Source organism: Rhinolophus sinicus, linkage group LG09 (genome assembly GCF_036562045.2).
Source record: "Rhinolophus sinicus isolate RSC01 linkage group LG09, ASM3656204v1, whole genome shotgun sequence".
Classification (NCBI taxonomy): Eukaryota; Metazoa; Chordata; class Mammalia; order Chiroptera; family Rhinolophidae; genus Rhinolophus; species Rhinolophus sinicus.
The window spans coordinates 20275485-20298348 of record NC_133758.1 but is presented as its reverse complement, the minus strand read 5'-3'; the positions used below and the strand labels follow the sequence as shown (position 1 = coordinate 20298348).

Here is a 22864-nt window from a genome sequence, read left to right as displayed (position 1 = left end):
GCAAGAAAAGGGACATTGTTCCAGCAGGCTGTTGTGTAGTGTGGTCAAGGAAACATGTCCCGCCCCCTCGGAGAGGTCCTCTCAGGACGTCCCAGAGCGCTGCCGCACCAGTAACTGGCCGCGTGGGTCAGGCGGGCCACTCAGGTTGGGCAGCAGCACAGGATGTCTGTGCAGTAGAGGAGGAAACCTGATTGGCCGAAGACAGAGGGTCAGACAAACCCATCCTGCAGGCGAGGGCCAGGGAGGGCCTTGCTGGGTCATTGGGGAAACCGGGCAGGGGACCTCTCTGTGCTACGTGAAGAAGTGACCCGAAGACCTTGAGGTGATTCAAAGAGTCAAAGTTAGTAACGAAGAACATCTTCCTTCAGTCCTACCATTAGTGTGCTGTGAATCTACAGCTCCCTCTACAAAACTGAAAAGACCTGTTCTCAGAATCTCTGGGCGATGGGTCCTGGGCACTATGTTTACAGCTCCCCAGGTAAAATCTAATGTGAAGCCCGGGTCCGAGACCGTTGGCCCGAAGGTACCAAGGATTTATCTTATTTCCCGATCCTGTAAGATGTTTGCATCATAGACAAACAAGGAGTGAGCCAGGACTCGATCCAAACTTATAAAACATGAGTGCGGTGACCTCTCCCATCTTGAGGTTAATCACACTTGGCCTTGCATACTCATTTATTTTCTATTAATATCTGTCCTGATAGGATGTAGGATTCCTTCAGACCAGGGGCGGTGTCGTGTTTGCCATTGTATTTTACGTGGATGGTGCTCTAGCTCCACCCCATCTCCATCCTTCACCACAACCGGTCCATTTTATTCTTAAACTTTATAGGCTCTGCTCCTTCCATCCCTCTGTCACCTCCCTCATGCCTACCTTAGCCATTGTCATGTCTTGACTATTATGATGGCCTCCTCACTAGTCTACCCTGTGTTTGGCTTACCCCGTTAAATCTATCCTCCATGTTAGCTCCAGCGTGATCTACAAAGTGTGCAAATCCAGCTGTTTCGCTAATGTGCTTAAGCCTTTCCCTGCCTCCCCATCACACGTAGGACCAAGCTCCCGGCATGCAAGCCCTCGCCAGTCCTGCCCCCGCTCTCCTTTCAGCCTTGGATCCCGCATTTCCCCCATCATGCACCCTGTGTAACGGCTGCGCTGGACTAGTGGGGCCCTACCAGGCCCCCACATTCACTTGGCTGATCTGTCATGAGCCAGTGCCTGGTGTGGGGACTGGCTATGGTCACTAGACCGTGAACAGGGAGGAAACACACTCTCAGCAACCTGGTATGTACATACCACAACATGCGCAAGACTCAAAGGCATCATCTGGGAGTCAACACAGCCTCCTGCCCTGCCCAATCCCCTCCAAGCTGGAGGACCTTGACCCAGTGCATGTATTTCTCCACGTCCTCATCTCTAGAATAGGGATGAAGACATTTACCCGCTGCCTGCCACTGTCTCAGGAGGTTGTCCTGAGACTCAAGCAAGGTGTTCATTGAGGAAGTACTTTGAAAACTGAGGCATTAGTCAACCTAAGGGCATCAGTAAGTGGGTGTCGCGTATGGCAGCTCACTGAGGCCTGCTGGGAGGCACTCGCCATGGAGCACCGCACACGTGTTTGTGAGCAGGGCAGCACTGGCTTCTTCCCTCAATGGTTTTATAAAAGGAATCGGGTGAAGGAAATGTCTTGGAATAGACAATCTTCCTAACTTCCCCCAAAATAACTTCAGTGGAAACAATTGTGGTAACATCCACTCTCTAGTTATTGTTTCGGTCTATTGCTACATGGGAAAAATCTCCTGGCATTTCCAACCCAACTGGGAATCGACTTGACTTCCAGAGGCCTGGAAACAAAGGGATTATGCTCAAGGGCTTCTGTGGGTCTTCATGGCCCACTGGCGCTGCAGACAATCCCAGGGCTTGTGTACAGTTTAGCTTTTCCTCTCAACTTCCCTTTGGGAGTCACGTTTGCTAGAGACGTTGGTCTTTTCCCATAGGTAACTTTTGGGGGGGGTCATTACCAAAAGAGTTCATTAGAACAATACCCGAGGTTCTAGATTTCCACCCAGGAAGTTGTATAGCTCAGTGTCCCAGATTTGAGAGCTCGGAATGGTCAGTGTCTTGTCCACCCCTGCCAGATATAATCAGTCCTCTCCTTTGAAAGGTCTTTCTTCGTCCTCCGTTTTCCCACCTTCCCACAGGTGCTCATCTCTCCAGGCCCAGGTTGTACCCTTGTCTGATCTTCCTCTTACCAGTCTTTCCTCGTGAAAGAAATCGTCTGAGCACCTTTGCCCAGTTCCCTGTCCTGTCGCCTCTCTCTCTGACTCAAGAGGCAACACACAGCGCTCCACTGGCTCGTGTGACAAAATCTGAAGCCCTCTGAAGGGCATAGATAAGTCCCTGGAATCTTCCTTCAGGACCTCATCCATTCTTATCATCCACCACCCCCTAACTGGTTGCCCCCAATTTTCTAGGGCAACCCTGTTTCCCTGTCATTTTATCCTTTTCAAAAACCTCACTTTATTACTTGTGTGACTCAGTATGTTTTGATTTTCCGCTTCTGTAAAGCCCCCTCGTTAGGCCCTTCTTTCTGGTTCATCACACCTAACGGCCGGTTTCCTTCTTGCCTCTGTCTGCGGAGTCCTTCCACCCCATCTAATTCTCTGCCTCTAATTCTCCCATCGTTCAGGATCTCTCCTTTCTCCCTTCCTCTAAGAGGTGTTCCCTGGTGACTCCGCTGGGACATTCTAGAATCTTTTCTTGTCTTTTCTTTCTGGTACCGACAGCAGCACTTCTTAAACTTCAGTGTGGGTACTGATAGCATGGAGACCAGCCCACATGCGATGCTGAGTCGGTGGGACAGGAGTGAGGTCCAAATCCGTGCGTTCCTAACCAGCTCCCAGGTGGTGCTGACACGGCTGGTCCATGGACCACACTGTGAGTAGCGGGACCTTATCTCCACGATTCCCACATTTTGCTGCACATCAGACTCACCTGAGGGTTTTAAAAGAGAACGTGCCGACCTTCCACCCTCAGACATTCTGATTTTATTGGCACGGATACCACCCAGGCATCGGGAATTTTTAAATCTGCCCGGGTGATTATAGTGTAAAGTGTGGGAATCACTGCCTTATTATTATTACACAATGTGAATCTGGCTAATCATATTTTTTATTTCATCTGTGCTTATCTTGTCTCCCTGCAAAGATTACAATACTGTGTAAGGCAGGATTTGATCACCTTTTTTTTTTTTTTGAGGATTGATTGATTATTGAATATTGGACCATTAGGTGCTTCCCTGATGTTTAACCCATATTAATAAAGCATGTATCGCCAGCAGGGAACCATACTGGAGTCAAGAGGGGGTCAAAAATGTGAAGGTGTTGGATCTTGCCAGAGCATGATGACACCTACACAGCAGCAGCCTTGGCTGAGGTGACTGCCCGTGTACAGCGGTTTCAAGGGCACTGGGCATGCTTCCTCCCCAGCCTCATCCCAGAGGGGGAAAAACAAACTCGACCACCATGGCTCACTTATTCCAAACACACTAACCACTAATCTTGTTGTTTCCCTTTTGGTCTAAGGCTGTGGTTCTCAACTTGACCACCCTTTAGAATCACCTGGAGCACTTGTAAAATCCCCACTGCCTGGGCATCACCCCCAGGCCACTTGCATCAGAGCCTCTGGGGTGGGACCTGGGCACCAGGAAGTTTGAAAGCTCCCCAGGGACTGTCCGTGAGCAGCCGGGGTTGAGAGCCACTGACCTTAGGTTTTTATTGTTTGAAATGTAGATATAATCCTTTTAGTCTCATCTCAGGGGACTGAGTTTGTCAAGCCCTTCCCTGAAAGCAGGTTCCAACAGCAGTAGGGGGTGGAGAACATGGTGATGCCGGGTACCTGTCAATCACAAGAAGTCACCACTGAATGTGTGTGGGGAAGGGGGGGCGGAACCCAGAGAGGGAGGACAATATGCTGCCAAATGCACCTGGCCCCCCAGCATTTCTCTAGAGCAGTGGTGGGCAAATGGTGGCCCATGAGCCAAATCCAACCCCCACCAGTTTTTATAAATAAAGTTTTATTGGAACACAGCCGGAAACTGTTGGAAAGGGCTTCAGTGCTGTGCTATGGCTGCTTTTGCTATACAGCCGCGGAGCTGAGTAGTTGTGACAGAGACCATATGGCCTGCAGAGCCTAAAATAGTAACTATCTGGCTCTTTACAGACCAAGTTTGCCAACCTCTGCTCTAGAGAGTTGACCCTGCGTATACTTTCTAGCTGCAGTTTATGCATCAACACAGATGCCCAGAATTTTTAAAACCACTTCTTAGACTCTTCGTAATTTTTTTTGTTGCTCGTAAAGCAGAGCAGACTGTCTTGATAGATGTCTGAGACTAAGTCCTGGTTGAGCCAGGATCTGGATATCCTCCCTCAGCCCGGGGGTGCAGGCCTTGGGGAGCCGGTGCCACAAGCAACCACTTTGGGTTACCCCGGTGGGCCGTGCAGATGTCACGGTCCTCCCTATGGGCTGTGAGGTGGGACAGTAGGGAGGCTCCACATCAAAACTGGATAGATTTAGGCGGTCGGGCAGACTGGACTAGGAATGAACTCCTCTCCTGCCTGAGGAGGATGGAGTCAGGTTGAGGGTCTGCAGGAGGAAGAGGCTTTGGAGACAAGACAGCTGACGAGAGCTGTGCTCAAGCAGAGCAGGGGGACGGCCAGAAAATGCCTGGAGCCGCGCTTCAAAGTCCTGTGTCCAGGCTCTCGTATTCCTCTCCATTCCTTCTTGAGCCATCACTGTGCCCCTGAAAGTAGGTCAAATCACTGTCTGCTGCAGAGACATGGAGGGAAATAGATACCAACTAGGTCATCAGAGCTGCTGGTGCCTGGTAAGCCAGCCGAAACCAATGGCTGCCCAATTTAAGACAACCCATAAAGACTTTTATGTGGCAGAGAATCCTTAATGGCCCACATCCACACAACAAAAGGTCAGCCCTGCTTTCTGGGAATGGAACAAGTAATTGAATTTCTGAAATGGTACATTTCCTGTAGTCAGAGAGAGGTACAAACCCGTGTCCTTAAAGTATTCACTTAAAAAATTAATAAGTTGGAGACAATTATTTCTTTTACCAAAGATATTTGCAATAGCACTTATAATTTCCTCGTACTGTTAAAACACAGTTCCATACAGAAATTTTTTTGCACGCAAGCAGCTTTTTCAGGAACTCATCTGTATCTATGCTTTCCTATCTTTCTTCCTAATTGGAAACCTCCATCAGACCGTGTTCCTTACACTTTTTCACTTTTGACAACACATTTGTCAGGGAGGTCCATTATTTTTGCGTGATACGGATCTTATTAATATTTAGCTTGGCAGCATAGCTATTAGTGACTTAATTTGGAAGGAGGGAGAGGGAAGAGGCAGAGTACCCCCAGCATAGCCCAATTACAGCAAACCTGTGAGTTTATGCTTTCAGCGCTGCAACTGTGCAGCGTGAATCCAGGGAAAACCATTTGCGGACGAACCTTTGTCATGGCTTGTTGGAAACTGCTCATGATTCATTCGTTCGTTTTCTCATTCCATCAGCAAATGCTTGTTGAGTACCTTCTCTGTGACAATGCTGTGTAGAGTCCATTGTGATGGACACTTGGGGTCTGTTGCCTGAAAAATGCACCCCCACTTGCTGTGGCTGGCGCGGAGTCTCAGATCTGCTGCTCTTACGGGTATTGTGTTGTGGTTTCGTCCTGAGCCTCCAGCTCACGTCCCAGCTCCACCACACACTTGCTGCCTTTCTTTAGCTCTGCTATTTAATCTCTTCAATCCTCCTTTTCCTCTCCTGTGGAGAATGGATAATAATAATACCTCCCTCTCAGGGTTGTTGTGAGGTTTAAGTTAGTTAATACATGTAAAACTCCTAACTCAGCGCCTGCCTCAATACGGGATGGGCACGGTTATTACTGTTATCATAGCTCACGATCCTTGCAGACATAGTTTAGTTCCTTCTATGGTAAGGAGACTTTTTTTGAATACCTTCCAGGAAAACAGAATTGCTCACTCAGTGGAAGGGAGCATATTTTTGGGACAGGACTAGAGGGGAAGGAAAGACTTTGCAGGCTAGCTTCCCCCCATTGTTGGGCTGGCTCATCCACATGGGACTCAGCTGAAGGATGCCCTCACCTCGCCATCTCCTTCTGTATCTCCTTCTTTATCCCTGGGTGGCCTAGGGGGTAGCTCGCAGAACTTGTTGCAAACAGCCCAGGAGGTACGAGGTAGGCTTTTTCACATCCCAGCTATCTCCCACACATGTTCTCCCTTCGCCTCTTCCCCTGTTCTCAGTGTCATCGGCCAATGGACGATTCTCATGGAAGCATCTGCAACATGTAAAATGCTATGTTGGAGGTGAAACTAAGGGCTGTGTCAGGGAAGGCAGGGCCCTGAGGTCTCCCCAGAGTCTCTCAGCCTTTGTCTAGGCCACGGTCCCCACTATGATCCAGAACTCTGCTTTACCCCCAGTGTTTTCACACCAGCAAAGAGCACACATTCAGAGCAGAGGACAGGGGCTGAATTCTATTCTGGAATCACTGACCGTAATCCAGGAAGGGCCACTGAGTGGGACTTCCCTGTCCGTGCCAGACTCCTGGTCACAGTTTGGGCCCTCCCACTTTAAAAGTGCCTCGTGCAGGAGAAGCCTTGTTTCGAGTCCCTAAGGAGACCCTGCCTACCTCCTTGTACCCTGCCAGTCAGCCATCCCTCTGCCCCGACAGGGTGGAACTTCTGGGCTTGCCTGCCTGGCCTCAGTCACTTGTGTGACCCCTCACGACCACCGTCCTCCCCGGTACGCATTGAGGACCGGGGATCCAGGTCCCCATTACCTTTTCCATTTAACTAAAGGAGCGTTGCAGTCACTAAGCACTGGGCCTCATAGTTTCACATTGACGGCCCGTGAGGCCGTAGAGCATCCTGGCTTCTTGCAACACAGGAGATACGGCCTGGAGGAGGGCGCAGTCTGTAGGCCCCTGGGCCCCTGGGTCATGTGTAAATGCTGCTGGCCCACAGTGGATAGAATGGGGATGGCCCAGCTCTGGTCCATCCAAGGTGGTCAGTCAGCGTAACTTTCCATCCAATGAGCGATTATGGATTACAGTACCTACGACACGGTGAGGCCTACAGGAGCGAAGGAATCACGGCCCCTGAGCTCCTGGAAGTCTAGTGTGGTTGGGGAGCCAAGCTTGTAAGCGCCTACCCAGTCTGTTTGGACTCCAGGATGAAGAGTCTGTCCAATGTGCTGTGTGACCAAACAGATTCGTTCTCGTGGGAATTAGGGTGGTTTTGCAGAATGGAGCATTTATGCCCATGGCAAAGCCTGGACAGGATTTCAGGGGTGAACAAAAGTGGGGGAGATGTTCCAGGCAGAGGGAAAAGCATGGAATGAGGAACGTGCATACGCGTGCCGTCCCACCTAGCAAGTCCGGCCTACTGCCTACTTATATAATGAGCCACGCCAAGTTTACTCGGGAGAAGCCAGCAAACCATTGAAGCATGCCTCCTGGTAAATTCCACGGGAGCCATCGCCTTTTCACTCTGCTTCTGTTAACGTAAGAGCCTACGTGTAACGCAGAGGGTGGCCTCAGGCATCTCTTCCTCCAGGTGTTCCTTGCACTTGGCTGTCCCCCTCATATGACTTACCTTGGTCTGGAGCAGTAAAATCGTTTGTGTATCCGTTCTCTCCAGCGGCCGATGCATTTCTTTGGGACACAGGCAGGATCATTTATTCTATGTCCGTGACACACAGTGTGGTTGCAGAACGCAGTGGCCATCTTCTGTTATGAGAGTCGTCACTCCTCTTCCAGAGTCTGTTGTTGCTTCTGTTCCCAAGATGGTCTTTGAACCTTCCCAAGTATTACACATACGACCATTCACAAACTTGCCTCCTTCCCAAAGTCTGTCTCTTTCCCTCAGAAGCCACAGCCCCAGTATGTCTTTGTCTTCTCTTGAGCCTGTGTTAGGACTTTTTGAGGATTTTCGTTCTTGTATCTGTTGTAGACACATCACTGAGGGACCAACATTCAGGTCATATGTGTCCAGTCTTGCCCAGGCTTTTCCCGGAGGCTGCAAAACAGACACGCTGCCCTTTCCCACAGCCGTCTGTATCGCTCGCATTTCTCACGTATCTTCCTGCTTCTGGTCTGTAGCAGCTTCAAGTGCTGCCTTTTTCAGTTTGTCAGTGCTCCCTGGACTCTCCGTAGGTGCCCCTCGTCAGGGGAGTGGAAAGCATCTGTCGGCCCTAGTTCCATTGTCACGTGTCATTGTCATGTGGCTGTCCCTGGGTCTGTGAGCCTGTGTGACAGGCCTGCATCCAGGGCTGCCTCTGGACTCTTGACCCTGGGCTTGTCGCCTGGGCAAGGCCCCGAGCCACTTGGTTTCATTTGGTGATCGAGTCACAGTCATTCCTTCAACACTGACCACACACACAGACACACGCATACACACACCAAGACACAAACACACACCACACCCTTTACCTCCGCACACACAGACACACGCATACACACACCAAGACACAAACACACACCACACCCTTTACCTCCGCACACATAGACACGCGTACACACACACAGAGACACAAACACATACCGCATTATCGAGTTGCCCTGCTTGCAAAATAAGAAACTGACAATGGTAGTTGAAAAAGCAGCCCTTCAGTAATTGTTTCCTTTACATTTTACGCCATATGATGTAGAAACAATTTCCTAACACTTTTTCTGTTCATTCTCAGTCCCTGCCCTTTGCATCAATGTTCTCATCTATTTTTTCTGTTCATTCAGAAATTATCGAGTACGTGTCCTTTGCACTTGACTTACAGAGGGGATTCTTCCTGACGTGGCTACCAAAGGGAGGGTCATGTTTGCTTCCCGTGACTTCACTGACACAATAACAGTCAACCGCAGCAGCGCCTGAAGAAGTATCGTGCTGGATTATGGAGGACTGTTTGGGTTGGAAGTGACAGAAATGCACCTCAGAATGTTGGGAAGATAAAAGGGGAATTTACTGGCCCATGAACTCCAAGGAGGAAAGCTTAAATAGTCACGACAAAGGAGGTAGGAGAGCCAGATAGTTTCACCTTCATTTCCTACAAGGAGGAGGAACGGGCTGGAAGAAGTACCTCCTCAGTGGAATCTGAGTTTGGCCACAGAGCCGGGCCCCAGGTTGCCTAAACAGGGTGTACAGTTTATTAGTCAAGACTCTTTTTGGCGGTTACAGCAAGAAACCCAACTTGACAGAAAAAGGATGGGTGGGTTTTATTGGCGTAGTGCATCCAGGAAGGCGGGACATGCCAGCAGAGCTCACCACCCAGCCTCTGTAACCGCAGTGCCCGGTAAGCACAGACCCGCCGATGTCAGATGCATGCCCGGGGGCTCTCGCTCCGAAGACCGCCACAAGCAAAGTATTCGTGTGCAATTCGGGGGGGTCACAGACGCCACTGAAAGCTGTCCGGAGAGCCTAAGTGAAGCTCCTCTTCTAGAAAGATGTCCAGTTCTTGTGGAGCCAGCATCCAGTGTGGTACTTAGAGGAGAGATTTTCAGAGTGGGTGGAGTTGGGGTTCATGGTTCATTGCGAGTCGGGGCAGCCAGAGGCAGGGGTGGGTGCTGATGGCTCACGGGCAGCCTCTGGAGTTCTTTGCTGTCTACTTTTCTCTATGTTTTTATATTGGGACTACAGCTAAGGCATTGTTTTTAAAAGGGTCTCTGTTAATGTAAAACAAATAAATTAAAAGTTAGAAAAATCACGCGTTTGAACATGGCCAGCCCGCCTACCCCTCCATCTTGCTGAAACAGGACGGCTTCTCTGAATAGATATACAGCCTCGAGGTTCCAGGAATTTTAGAAACATTACCTGTTTATTTCAGCTTGGACGTGACCCACACATCCTGCCCACGTGGAACAAGACCTTGTAGGATAACTTCTTAGAAGCTATGAAAAAACATGACCCCCAGCAGGAGGAAGGCTCCACTACGGAGACAAGCTCATTGTCAGAGGAACTGAACTTGGTATTTTTATGGCCCTTTACAGTTGGCAAGTGCTCTGGTTCCTTTGTACCATTCACCCTCAGGAGATGGGGAGCCTGGGGAGTCCGCTGGCTTTGTCTGAGGGTTTGTCCTGCCTCCGGGAGCTCGTTTTTCTTCTGAGCCAGGAGATGCATAGGGCCCTCCTCTCTGTGTCATCTGGAATTTTCTGGAGAGAAGGAAGCCATTTGTTTCCACGTATGAGTATTTAGTAGCATTATTGAGAGTGACAGGAGTCTGGTGGGGACAGTATGCAAGTTCCTGAAGAAGAGAGGGACGGTGGTTTGAAAGGGGTCAGGGCAGAGAGTCAAGTATCCAGGCATGACCAGGGCAAACAGGTGTTTCACTGGCGAGAGCAGGGCTTACCTGGTCAGGAGACGGGGGGACACGCCCCACTTGATACCTGCTGCCGCTGGGCCACCTGGGCCAGGATCGCAGTATTTCCAACTCAGCATTTCACAGCTGCACGGCCTCCTGCTACAGGCTACGTGGTTAGCTCTGTTTGTCCAGGTCCCCAAAGCCGGGGGGGCGGGGCGGTTCCTTCACACAACAGGAGGAAGCTTCCATGTTTGTGTATAACACTCTCTCCATTTGCAAAAAGCAAAGGTGTGTGAGGGAGAAAGATAACAGACCTGTGAGACAGTTAGGCCTGGGTGATTTCTGTCAGGCCCAAGTCCAGGGTTCATGGTCAGAGATCAAAGGTCATAGGAATATCAGGGAAATCCCTTGGGGGGAAGGTGGGCACGGGGTTCCATGAAGCTGCAGGCCATATGATTGAGCTCTGTGGGGCACGTCTAAACCTCATCCAGCCAGACTGAAAGGCAGTCGGGCACAGCAGCAGCCAGGGGGCACCCACCCCCCAACCAGTGAGTGAAGGGCAGGGCGGGCTTGCTGGCCAGGAGCACCTCCCTCTAGTGACAGAGAAGCATGTCCCAGGGGCCATGGCCAGGCCATCTGAGGGGACACAACAAGCACTCTGCAGGGCAGACATGCTTGCAGGGAGGGCATTGGAACCAGTGCCTGGTGACACCAGCTCTCCATTCTCAGGCCTGGTAGGAGGTAGCGTGGTCAGAAATGGGGCTGCCCAGCTGTGGCTCCACCACAGAACAGGGCTTGCTCTCGGCCACTCCTCCTCGCTCCTTAGGACCCACAGTGCATGGCTGGGCACCCCGGGGTCAGAGGTAGGGCAGGAGGGAGCTGTCCGATGCCCTCAGGGGTGGGCCTCCACATCTCTGCCCTGATAACTGGCAGCCAAGTGAGATCAAAGTTGGTACCATGTTTCCCCGAAAATAAGATCTAGCCGGACCATCAGCTCCAATGCATCTTTTTGGAGCAAAAATTAATATAAAACCCGGTCTTACTAATTTTTACTCCAAAAGACACATTAGAGCTGATGGTCCGGCTAGGTCTTATTTCCTGGGAAACACAGTATATGTGCTGCCCAAGTGAGCACAAGTGACATCACTGTTGGGAGCGGGAACCTTGGAGATGCAGATACAGGCTGCTGCCAGCTGGTGGGGTGGCCTTGGGCAACTTCCTTGACCTTACTAAACCTCTTCTTCTGTAAAAATATGATGAAATTGCCTGCTGAGCTCATAACTGACACAAATTCAACTGCTTTTGGCAAAGGATGTACTGTCAGAAAAATAACCCTCTTTAGAGCACAGATGTGTTTGCCCACGCGTCCACCTATATTAGTGTGCTAGTGCCCTAAGCACGTGCCGCCGATGGGTGCCTTAAAGAAATTCACCACCTCTCAGTGCTGGAGTCAGGAAGTCCAAGATCAAGACATCCACAGGGCCGCGCTCCCTCTGAAAGCGCTAAGGAAGGACCTGCTCCAGGCGTCGCTTCTAGCTCCTACTGGCTTCTTGGCTTGTGGCAGCATAACTCCAGTGTTCCCGTCGTGGTTCTTTTTATAAGGACACCAGGTATTGCATTTAGGCATCACCCTAAATCCAGTCTGACCTCCTTGTAGCTTGATCACACCTGCAAAGACCATATTTCCAAATAAGGTCACGTTCACAGGTACCTGTGTTAGAACCACAGCTAACCTTTTAGGGGCCACACAGTTCTACCCTCGATGGGGTGAGAGGACGATACTGGTGGCAGGTACCAGCCCGACGCTGTGGTCGGGCCCGGCACTGCCCTCGGAGCCTGGTGCCTCCATTGCCTCCCACAGAGCCAAGCGCGTCTCCACACACTCCGCCCGTGACACTGGCGCTGTTGGCCAGCGTGTTGACATTGTAAAGTGCCTTCTTCTCCGTTCTTGAGCCCCTACGGAACCTGTAAGACTCAGCTCAGGGGCCACCCCCTCGGCGAAGCGCCTCTGACCCTTTTCCCAAGGACTGGCGCGTCTGTGTTCCCTTGCGTTCCCCGGGCTGGGACTGGGTCTCTTCATTCTGTCGTTCTCCATTCGGTGCACCTGGCGCTTAGTGGGCCTTCAGTGCTGGTCGGGTGAGGAAGAACCAAGGATGATGGGTGGATGGGTAGATGGATAGATATCAAGTAACAGAGAGGTGTTGCCGGACCACCCCACCCCACCCCGGCTGTGCTCAGCCCCTGGCCCTGCTTTGTTCTGCTCCAGAGCATTCTTCATCATTTATCGTATTATCTCTCTCCTTTCACTAGAATGGATGCTCTGTGAAAATAAGCGTCTTACCTGTTTTTCACTACTGTGTCTTCAGTGCCTAAAACAACAATATTTGCAGGATGGGTGGATGAATAGAAGGGTGTGTGGGTGAGTGGATGGACGCAGGGGTGGGTGGAGAGTCTGTGGCCCGGTGGAAGTGTGTCATTTTTATCATAGAATCCACTGGTCTCAGAGCCACCAGGCGCACGTGCTGTCCTTGCTCAGTATGCTTTCTTTGCCCTCCCTCTACCCTCACCCCCAGACCCAAGATTTGTTTATGGTTGTCATCTCAGGGCCAGGCCCTTGCACACCCAGCTGGAGGCCAGCAACTCTGCCCTGGAATGGGTGGATTTTACATAATGTGTTTTCCTGCAGCCAGAGCAAAGCAACAAGGTGCTGCGTGCACAGTGCTCTGTCTTACCCAGTGCTGACCTCTGGGAGAGGGAGAGGGAGAGGGGGAGGAGGCGAGGGAGAGAGGGGTAGAGGGAGAGAGAGAAGGAGAGGGTAGCGGGGAGAGAGAGCGGGAGAGAGAGATGCACGTGTGCTCTGCCAGCACTGCTCGCGGAAGGAGTATTAGCTTCCCTCCCTCCCTGGAGAGACTTGGTTTATATAATCTACTTGTCTCCCAGGCCCTTTTAGTTATTGAAAGTGGTCAGAGGTTAGACAGAGGGGAACTGCAGCCAGGTCTCAGAGCTACAGGGAGAAGGGTTCCCGTGTGGAGAAGTGGAGGAGGAACAGGGAGGACCTGGGTGGTGCAAGGTGATGCAGAGGCACCTGAAGCCTGTGACGAAATGCACCAACCAGCTGGTGAGCCAGAAGGCTGGTGCCTTCACTTACAGGGAGGACTCATGCTGGACTGACGTTAGCTGACTGACGGCCGTCCACATGGAGCTCTTTCAAAGCATGGAGTAGAAGGCTTTGTTGAGTAAAGAATTAGAGCAAAGGGCACTTATGCTCTTAAAGGATAATTCTGACAAGACTGATATATTTGCCATTCTCCACTGGAGGGACTTATCCTGTCTAAAAAGAAGAGAGGGATCTCTGGTCTAAAGCCTGAAAACCAGCACCCCGGCAAGGCCTGGAGATACAAACTCATACTCCTTTACGGATTCCTTATTTGTCAGCTCCTCTCACTGGGTGTCCCTTGCCTAGGACATGCCACCCTTTCCAGCTCTGTCTTATGGACCGTGTTTTAGAGCAACTGCTTCCTGGAGAGGGAACGAGAGAGGGACACTTCATGTGGCTGGATCTGTTTATTCCTCTTCTTTCTCCTTCCTCTACGCTTGGTATTCCCTCTACCTAGAACATGCTACTCTCAGATACTTTTTCCACCTTTTAAAATTAAGGTTTAATTTACATGCCATAAAATTCACCCTTTTCAAGTGTGCAGTTCAATGGTTTTTAGTATATTCACAAGGTTGTACAACCATTACCACTATCTAATTCCACAATATTTTCAAAACTCCCCAAAAGAAACCTAGTACCCATCCGCAGTCACTCCCCGTGCTCCCTCCCCACGGCCCCTGGCAGTCACTAATCTTACTTTCTGTCTCTGTAGATTTGCCTATTCTGGACATCTCATAAAAAAGAAATCATGCAATCTGAGGCATTTGGTGTTTAATTTCTTTCCCTGACCATGATGTTTTCAGGATCCTCCTATGTTATGGCATGTATTAGCCCTTCCTTCTTATGGCCATGTAATATCCCGCTGTTTGGACAGGCCCCCTCTTATTTACCCAGTCATCAGTTAGTGGACATTGGGGGTGTTTCTGTTTTGGGCCATTGTGAATAACGCTCCTATGAACATTCATGGACAAGCCTTACCGCCAGCCAGTGACTTTAAAGAACTTTTACTAGCCTGAGTTAGCTAATCTGGTGGAAGATACGTGTCTAAACACAGATCTTTCTCCCGCTTCTTCTTCTGTTGGTCTCATACTTGCCCCTGTTGACTCCCGGATGCCCTTGTTTTGGGCAGAGTGTGGGCAGCACCTTGGGTTGTGTGTCACTTGGTACCAACCAGCAGCTTGAGTGTGAGGAATAAAGTGTCTGATGAAGAGGGTCCTCCGGCGAAGCATGCGTAAATACAGTGCAGCCCACCGCATGCCTGAGTGCCTGCAGGTTCCATGTGACTGTCCCAGGGAAGGCCGGGCTCATTCACTTGTGTACCACGATGCCGACAGGCTGGGGCCCTGGGTGGGTCTGTGGGCCTTCTGTAGTCTGGATTGTTCCAGGCGACGGAGGATGTTAGACATGCAAGGCTTTGGGCTATCACCTTGGTCACTTTGTTCAGCTGATTTTTGGCCTCCCACTGGGGTCTGCAGCCTCCGAAAGAGCACAGGCAGGACTTGCCCATCGTCCCCCAGCACACCATGTGGGCCACCAGGCCCTCTGCTAACTCCCCCTGCCTTTCCTGTCCTGGGCTTCCCACACCCTTCTCCCCTGCAAACCACCTCTGCTGGACTCTGTCTGCCAAGACTGGGAGTTCCGTGAGGGCTGGAACCAAAGCCACCTTGCTTGTCCTGGCACACTCAGCCCTGAGCAGAGTGTCAGGCTCGTGGGAAAGATGATGACGATGACGACGACGATAATGATGACACTAGAGATACTTATTGAGGTTTATTGTGTACCAGGCAATAAACATTCTGCGTTCTTTGCATGTTAGTCAACGCTTTTCACCCTCACAAGGACCCTAGGAGGCTGATGCTATTATTCCTCCACTTGACAGATGGAGAAACTGAGGCACATAGAAGTTAGGTCATTTACTCAAAGTCACCTAGCCATCGAGAGGAAGAGCCAGACTTAATGTCACACTTTAGCTCCAGAACCATTCCTTTAACTACTGTTATATTTTATATATCCATACCGGGGGTGCCCAAAAAATGTATACACATGACTTGTATTCATCTTTTCTTATCAGTATACATTGAGTATTACAATTTTAATACAGTTTTTTCCTTTCTTAGAATGTGTATACATTTTTGGGGCACCCTCTGTATGTATATTAATTTGGGGGGATGGATCAATGGAGACAGAGGTCGTAGCAGTGGCTTCATAAGAAGCCCTGAGGGGCCTGTGCCCACTGGGCCACACTGAGTCCTGGCGGAGAGCTCGGACTCCATGCGGAGGTTGGGCCCAGGGCAGCTCCCTCATACTGCAGCCAGTGTGTGGGGACAGGAGGCCAGGATGCAAATCAGAGCCCCAGACTCTGAGGCCCAGGTGGGCGAAGCTGGCACCTCTTGGCTCATGGAGGGCCAAGTGTTACGGACAGTTCCCTCTGCCCAGTCTCAGCGCTGAGATCTCCATCCAGGCCACCGGCTTGAGAGGGAGCCTCTGCTTCCTTCCATTGTCTCTGCAGGGCACACCCAGTGTGTTCCTACGGTGACCTGAGGCCTGAAGGGAGGGAAGAGGCCAGCCCAGCGCTGGGTCTGGGTGGGAGAGAGGAAATGAGAGGGGAAGACTTGGTGTTTTTCCTTGTTTGTGTTTTGTATTAAAGAAAGCAAATAATATCCTTTGAGAAAACTATTAAACAAAGCACATCCTAAGGCCACAGAGACCCATTGTGGCTTCCTGAAGCCCAGAATTCATTCATGCTTTTTTGGCTGGATTGTTAGAGGCAAGAGAGGGTGGGAGGGACGCACTGTTATTAAAATATACTTTGAAATATGTCTTTCCCTCCCTGGACTCCATAGGAGTCGAGGCTGAATGTCCGGAACGCCAGGGTCCCTGTGTCCTCCTGAGTCTGTTGCCCTTTCTAGGAAGCTCCCTGAGACTGGCCAGTCCTGGCACAGCCAGGGCTGCAAACATCCAGCCCCCCTCCTTGGTCAGGGGCTAAACCCTGAGCTCCCAGGGCCAGCACGGCCCTCAGCTGTGGAGCCCGAATCCGGAGGGCTGCACGTACCCTCAGCATAGAGGGTCTGGGCCGCCAGCCCGTAAGAACTATGTGTCTCTAATTCATTGTATGAGCTCCCTGGGCCTCAGTCTCCCTGTCTGTAAAGTGGGGGGTTGGGCCAAATGGACTGCCACTGACACTGTCCAGAACACTGTGCCCTATCACTCCCTCGCTCACCCTGTGCGTGCCCAAGGTTGTGGGCTCTGATCAGCCTAGAGCCAGGTGTCCCAGGCCCAAGCCACACCACCCCTGCTCCCAGAGCCCCAGGCCTAGGTCCCCCTGACTCTCCCCCAGGCTGTCCATAATGGATTGTCAGTGGTCACCCCAGGTCCCACCAGAACACACTTTTCTGCTGGGGGAAGGGAAGTGGTAAGAACAGAGCTGGCCATCAGCCCAGCTTCTGCAAATCGTTCTTCCTGGGACCTGGCTTTCTGGGACCAGCCCTACTTTACAAGCAGAGGGTCTCTCACCAACTGCGAAGTAAATGTATAAATTGTTGTTGTCATGATGACAATATACAAAAACACCCTCCTTCGGATTTTCCCCAGTTTAAACAATGTCAAGGCATTTAGCGCTATTTGCATGTTTTCCCCAACTGCTCCCCGGGAGTGTAGGAATGAGGGTCTTGGGTGAAAGTGCATGAGGGTCCTAGACTAGGATGGAGAGACCTGGGTCCTACAATGTCCCCTCTGTGTGAGTCTCGGGGTTGGCGAGGGGTCTGCATCTCCTTGGTCCTCTCGACCGCCCAGAAGATACTAACATTCCCATTGTGTTAGGAAACTTGATGTTAGAGACGTAACGTGTATCACTCATACAGCCAGTGAATCCAGGCTGTGGGCCCAGCTGTGTTGTAAACGCTGTGACACCTTGAATGGCTCACTCACCTCTCTGGACCTGAGCGTTTTCGATCTCATCTGTAATTTGACTGACTGGATAGGACAAGTTCTAAGGTCCCCTTTGTGTCCCCCTACTGTGTTTGATTCTGTATTTCCAGCATTTCCCCCTACTGTTGGGAAATTCATTCACACTAGTATTTTCCATGTTTCAGCCTGGCTTAGGTGGTCAGAGTCTAGTTTTTCCAAACGCTCCATTTTGGGGGGTTGGCGGTCATTGATGTTATGAGTTCAGCCCCAGAAGTCCTTTGGGCTCTTCCAGAAGTTGCTAACGATGCCCCCTCCTCCCCCATACTGCAGGGCTACCACCCGATGCCCCACGAGGTGGAGATTGCGCACACGAAGAAGTTGTTCCGGCGGCGGAGAAATGACCGAAGGTAGGACAGACTCTGTCGCGAGCTGTGCGTTTTCTTTTCCTCTGTTGGCCACGTGGGGCTCCGTTACCTGCTGTCCCCCATCACTGGCTGATACCGAGGACGAGGTCAGCTCGGTGGGGTTGGTTACCGCTTAGGCAGCCGGGGCTACGCTCGTGTTGGTTGGCCCCAGGAATGGACGCCTTCAGGAGTCCAGGGCAGGTTTTACAGTCAGGATGAAACTGCTCTTACCGCGGTCCTTACGGCAGCAGCAATCGCAGTCCTCGAGGGGCAAGGACCTCACTGACGCGTGTCTTGAGACATGGCCTCCAGGAGGCTCTGGAGCTTGCAGCTCCAAGGTTATCTGTCTGTCCTCCACCCCAGTCCCTGGGAGTTGTCCCTTGCCCCTGTGACGGGTGACACACAGCTCAGCAACTGCACGTGCTACTGCTCTTGAATGCCTGGAGGAGCTCCCTTCAACTAAGACAGGGACCAGGATCTCGCTGGAGTTCAGAGTCCTGGGTGTTAGCAAGGGGCCAGAAGAAGGTGCCCCGAGGTAGCCCTGGGTAGGAACGAGCAGCTGAGGCCGGGCGTCCTGGGAGGGCAATGCCTTCGTTTCCTGAAAGGCTTTCTGACAGGGAAAGGTCTTCCAGCTTTATTTCAAATGGAAAACCCCAGGCGCAGAACAGTGTTTGTGGTTGTGGCCATTTGTGCAGAAGGAGGTGTTCGAGTGTATTTTTTGCTTGAACGTGCATAAATGATGTCTGGCTGGAAATATTGAAGGAGGAAGGAAGGAAGGAAGGAAGGAAGGAAGGAAGGAGGCTCCTGCCTGAGAAATTAAAATGAGGTATTCCTCTGTAGGGATTTCTTTTTCGATAACGGCGATGGTTTGTGGTTTTACCTTTAATGAAGGTAAAGGTGGTTTTACCTAAATTTAGAGAATGTTCTCAGAGAGCCACGAAGCAGCCCCGCTGACATCCTTGCTCAGAAAACAAGAAGTACCTGTTTTCATGCAGCTCCTTGAGGCCGGCGCGGTGGCCGACAGGGTCCCGAATCCTTCCCTCCGCGCTCAGGCCCTGAACGTGGCATGTGGGGGGGTGGCCCCAGCTCTGGGTGGGCGGGAAGATGGGGCACCCCGAACACCTCATCATCCGCTGGTGGATTTCGCTGGTCGGAAACAGAGAATAGCAAATGCACAAGTAGCTGGGAGGAGAGCAGCCCTGGATTAGAAATCCGAACCACTGGGCACTTTTATGCTATAGCATAAAAAGGGGACACTGAGCCAGGAGAGTTGGAGCAAACCCTGTCCCTAATGAATGCACTGTCTGCTAACTGTTTGCTGTGCAGCTTCACGAGGCTACGTCCTGGTTTCTGGTTCCCGGCGGAGGGAAGATGTAGGGAGCAACCCCCGAACAGGGGAATGAGTTGCCAGGGGACTTGGGGAGGTGTTGGCACGGGCAGAGGCTTGGTGTTGTTCCTCCCCTGTCCCATGGTCCTCAGAGTGTGTATCTAGAGGTGTGGGGAGTCCCCGAGCTTCCGCCGAGAGGTTACCCTCTGACCTGCTTCTCCGGGCTCAGCGTCCAGGTCCCCACCTCCACGTGTGGGCTGGCTCAACAGGAGTCCCCTGGACAGGGGCAGGCCTCCGGAAAGCAGCAGCGCGACCGAGGAATGTAGGAAGAGGACTGTGACATGCAAGCACTGGGAAGCTGCCCTTCCGCTGGGCCGCTGTCCTGTTAGCAAACTCCGGGTTGGGCCAGCACACCTCGCAAAGGATGTGGACCCGGGACAGAGTCCAAAACCAGGCAATAAAGATGATTAAAAGGAGGGAAAGTATGTCCTGTGAGGAGAGGCTAATGGACGGGCCCGGACTGGAGGAGGCTGCAGGGGAAGGACGTGCCCGCCGGTAAACTCGTGACAGATTTATACGGAGGGCTGAGGAGCAGCTGCGTCCACATTCGTGGGGACCGAAACCAGAGGAAGGAAATCAGCTGAAATGGAAGGAGAGAGTGCTCAGCTGGACCGAAGACGGACTCACGGAACAGACGTCTTGCCTATCAGAGGTCAGACTGCAATTCGGGGCAGCAACCCTGGACTGAGCACGTGCACGATAGTCACAGGCTAGAATCCGGTGCAGTCTGTCACTTAGCCGTCATGGAGTCCCCGGGCATGGGCACTTTGAGGAGGAGAACATGAACCCGATAGTTTAAGGACCTCATTGTCTGGAAGCAGGAGGCCAACGCCAAGCGCCTGTTGGTGGAGCGTGTGATTCTGACACTTGAGGAATGGCTGCAGAATGTTATCAGGTTGACCCTAACCTTCCCAGCTGATGATGGGTACATATCTTGGTATTTGACCTTGATAGCTGACACTTTCGTACAGCAGGTTAACTTTCCTAGCATTGGGTGCTTAAACCACACCGAGAGGCTTGCATTCCCTAGGGTGGCAGAGGGAGAGATGACCACAATCAGGTTTGGCGGCCAAAGGGCACCGCTAGCATCTGCTCCATGCCTCTGATCACTCCCTCTGTGGTGGGGGAGAGCAGGTACTGCTTCCCCATTTAACAGATGGAATCACTGAGGCCAGGAATGTTAGCTAAGAAGTGACAAAGCCGAACTTGCCTCTGTTGACTCCAAATCTCTCTCCCTTTTGACTCCACAACCTCGAGTGGACATTTGACCCATAAAAGGCCAAGAGCATGGAGTGGTAGGTGCATAGCTGGATTAGCTTTTAAAGCTCTGCCTCCACTGTTAAGGCTGGCAGGGAAAGAGCGTCCCTCCAGAGCAGCAGTCTGCAGACTCTGCTCCCACGATCCGTGGGCTGCTTCCAGGGTCTCTGAGTAAAACTGAGCTGTGGATGCCTTTTCCTCACGTGGCAGAAAGAAGTTAAGCTCATGAACAGTTCAAAGGGCTTCTCCTTAAAATTGTTCTCAAAACTTGGACAACGGCTAACCACTTCTTTATTTTGGGAAACGAGTCAAAGATATTTGCTGATTTCAGACAAAATTACGCATTTCATGAGAGCAGTGGGCCTCCGGGTGTTCTGTCCCCATCCAAGTCGGAGACCTACTGACTGGAAGGGGGGCCGCTGAGCTTTGTCTGCCATCCCAAGCCCTACCCGCCGGACAGAGGGCACAGGGGCCAACTCAGAACAGGCCTGAGTCCTGGCCACGCCCCTGACCCGCTGCTTGTGTTGACCTTGAGTGAGGTCTCACCTGGATGGTGAGGGGGCGGATTCTCTGTACTCCTGCCCTCCCCCCACCACCACCACTCGGTTTGAGGAGATGAACACACTGAGGGAATGCCCGAATGTCTGTCTGAGTCTGTGTTTCCTGGGAGACTGACTGGGATGAAGATGAGCAGCTGGACACTTACTAAGGAGTGTGCCCTTGGGCTCAGTACAGTTGACAGGAAGGGAAGAGGCAGGACTGGGCAGAGGGAGTGGCTGCAGTGCAGTCTGGGTGGGAAGTTCTGACCCTCTGGGCGGTTCTGAAGTTGGGGTGACTCTTTGGAGTGAAGGGGCAGGTCTTTATTTCCCCATGTCTGCTGGTCATCAGATGGTGACCACCTGGGGATGGGGCGTGACCTTTGGCTGGGAACTCTCTTAGCCCAGGGCAGTTTCTCGAGGGGCAGGGTGCTCTGGAGAATACCAGAGAAGCGCCACCACCCTCCCTTGGTCCCCAGGTGGTGCAGGGGGGCCACATGCTGGGTACTTCGGGGTGAGCAGACCGTCCAGCAGCTCTCGCTGCCTCTGTCCAATTGACCGTGACTGTGGCTTGGTGTCCTCTAATGTAGAACCAATTAAGAAGCTCATCCCTCCTTCCCTTCCCCTGCCAACATGTGCCTCAGGGTTTACCTCCTTGAGTGTCAGACTCTTTCCCGAGGGAAAAAGTCAGTGTCAGCCATTAGATTTGATTTTGCAAGCGCTCTGTGACATCATCTAGGTCATAAAAACAAACAGGACATCTGAAATTAGTGGTGATGGGTATGCCACTTCGTGAAGATACTAAAAAAATCCGAAATTACGGTCTATCAATTTAAAAGGGTGGATTTTTGTAATATGTGAATTATAACCCAATTAAAAAATGTTTTCGTGAATGAAGCTGGTCGCAAGATGGGTTATGTAGCAAAACACCCTTTGAACCTTGATGTTTGCAGGGTTCCCCAAATGTATCAGGCTAGTAACCTTTTCAAAAGAGGACGTAGATGTGTCTGGCTCGGACTTGGCCTGTGTGAATCTACGCTAGCGATCAGTGGTTACGTCTTTTTTTCCAAATCATCTGTTTGGGAATATCTTTGGAAGAGATGATATCTGTATTTTTCTGATTATTGAAAATTGGAACTGTGTACACATAGCTATGGTTGCTAGCACTTTGTTCTCCAAGATTCCTCAGACATGGTCGGGGTTCATTTGTGACCTCCCACAAAGAGATCTCTTTTTCTGAGCAACATTCCCCCATCCCTCAGGCAAGAAGATGAGATCTCAGAGCACCTATCTCTCTCCCACAATCTCCTCCTAGGCCCTCAGCATCAAACAGGTGCTCTAGCTACGTCTACCTTTCCTGGTCCAACACATGTTCTCTGACAGAAGGCAACCCCCCCCCCTTTAATTTTACATCATCCCCTATCAGCAGCCTCATGCGTTTCTTCCCCCTTCTCACTCTAAGTACAAAATCGTATTTTTAGAATTGTCATTAACCCTTGTGAAGACCTCTCCCTGACAACCCAACCCCATGCTTTAATGGTCATCCGTGGTGACGGGAGACCCCTCCTTCCATTCTGGGAGCCATCTTACCCCTCCTCCTCTTTACATCTGGGCTCGTGGGCAAGGACGCTGGGGGAGGTCCAGTGCCTCCTTAAACCCCTTCTCTACGTCCCAGTTGCTTTCTGGAGCTCGCTGGTCCCTTTAGCGCCTCAGATCACACCTTCAGTCAGGAGTCCCTCAATCCAAGGAAAATGACTAAGGCCCAGATCTTGCCCACCAGGAACTGGGCAGGAATTTACCTAGTTCAGAGCCCTGGGTCTGCCCGTCCGCTCGTGCACCTG

The 22864-nt window shown here is 51.5% G+C and overlaps 1 protein-coding gene across 7 annotated transcripts in view; it reads left to right on the top strand.

Annotated features, from left to right (window-relative positions):
• Window positions 1-22864, top strand: part of CTIF (cap binding complex dependent translation initiation factor) — a 259305-nt gene that overhangs the window by 119884 nt on the left and 116557 nt on the right. For all 7 annotated transcript variants that reach the window (XM_019721364.2, XM_019721357.2, XM_019721333.2 and 4 more), the window contains one exon: window positions 17770-17846. In XM_019721364.2, coding sequence (XP_019576923.2) covers window positions 17770-17846 — 77 coding nt within the window. The remainder of the gene's footprint in view (window positions 1-17769; window positions 17847-22864) is intronic.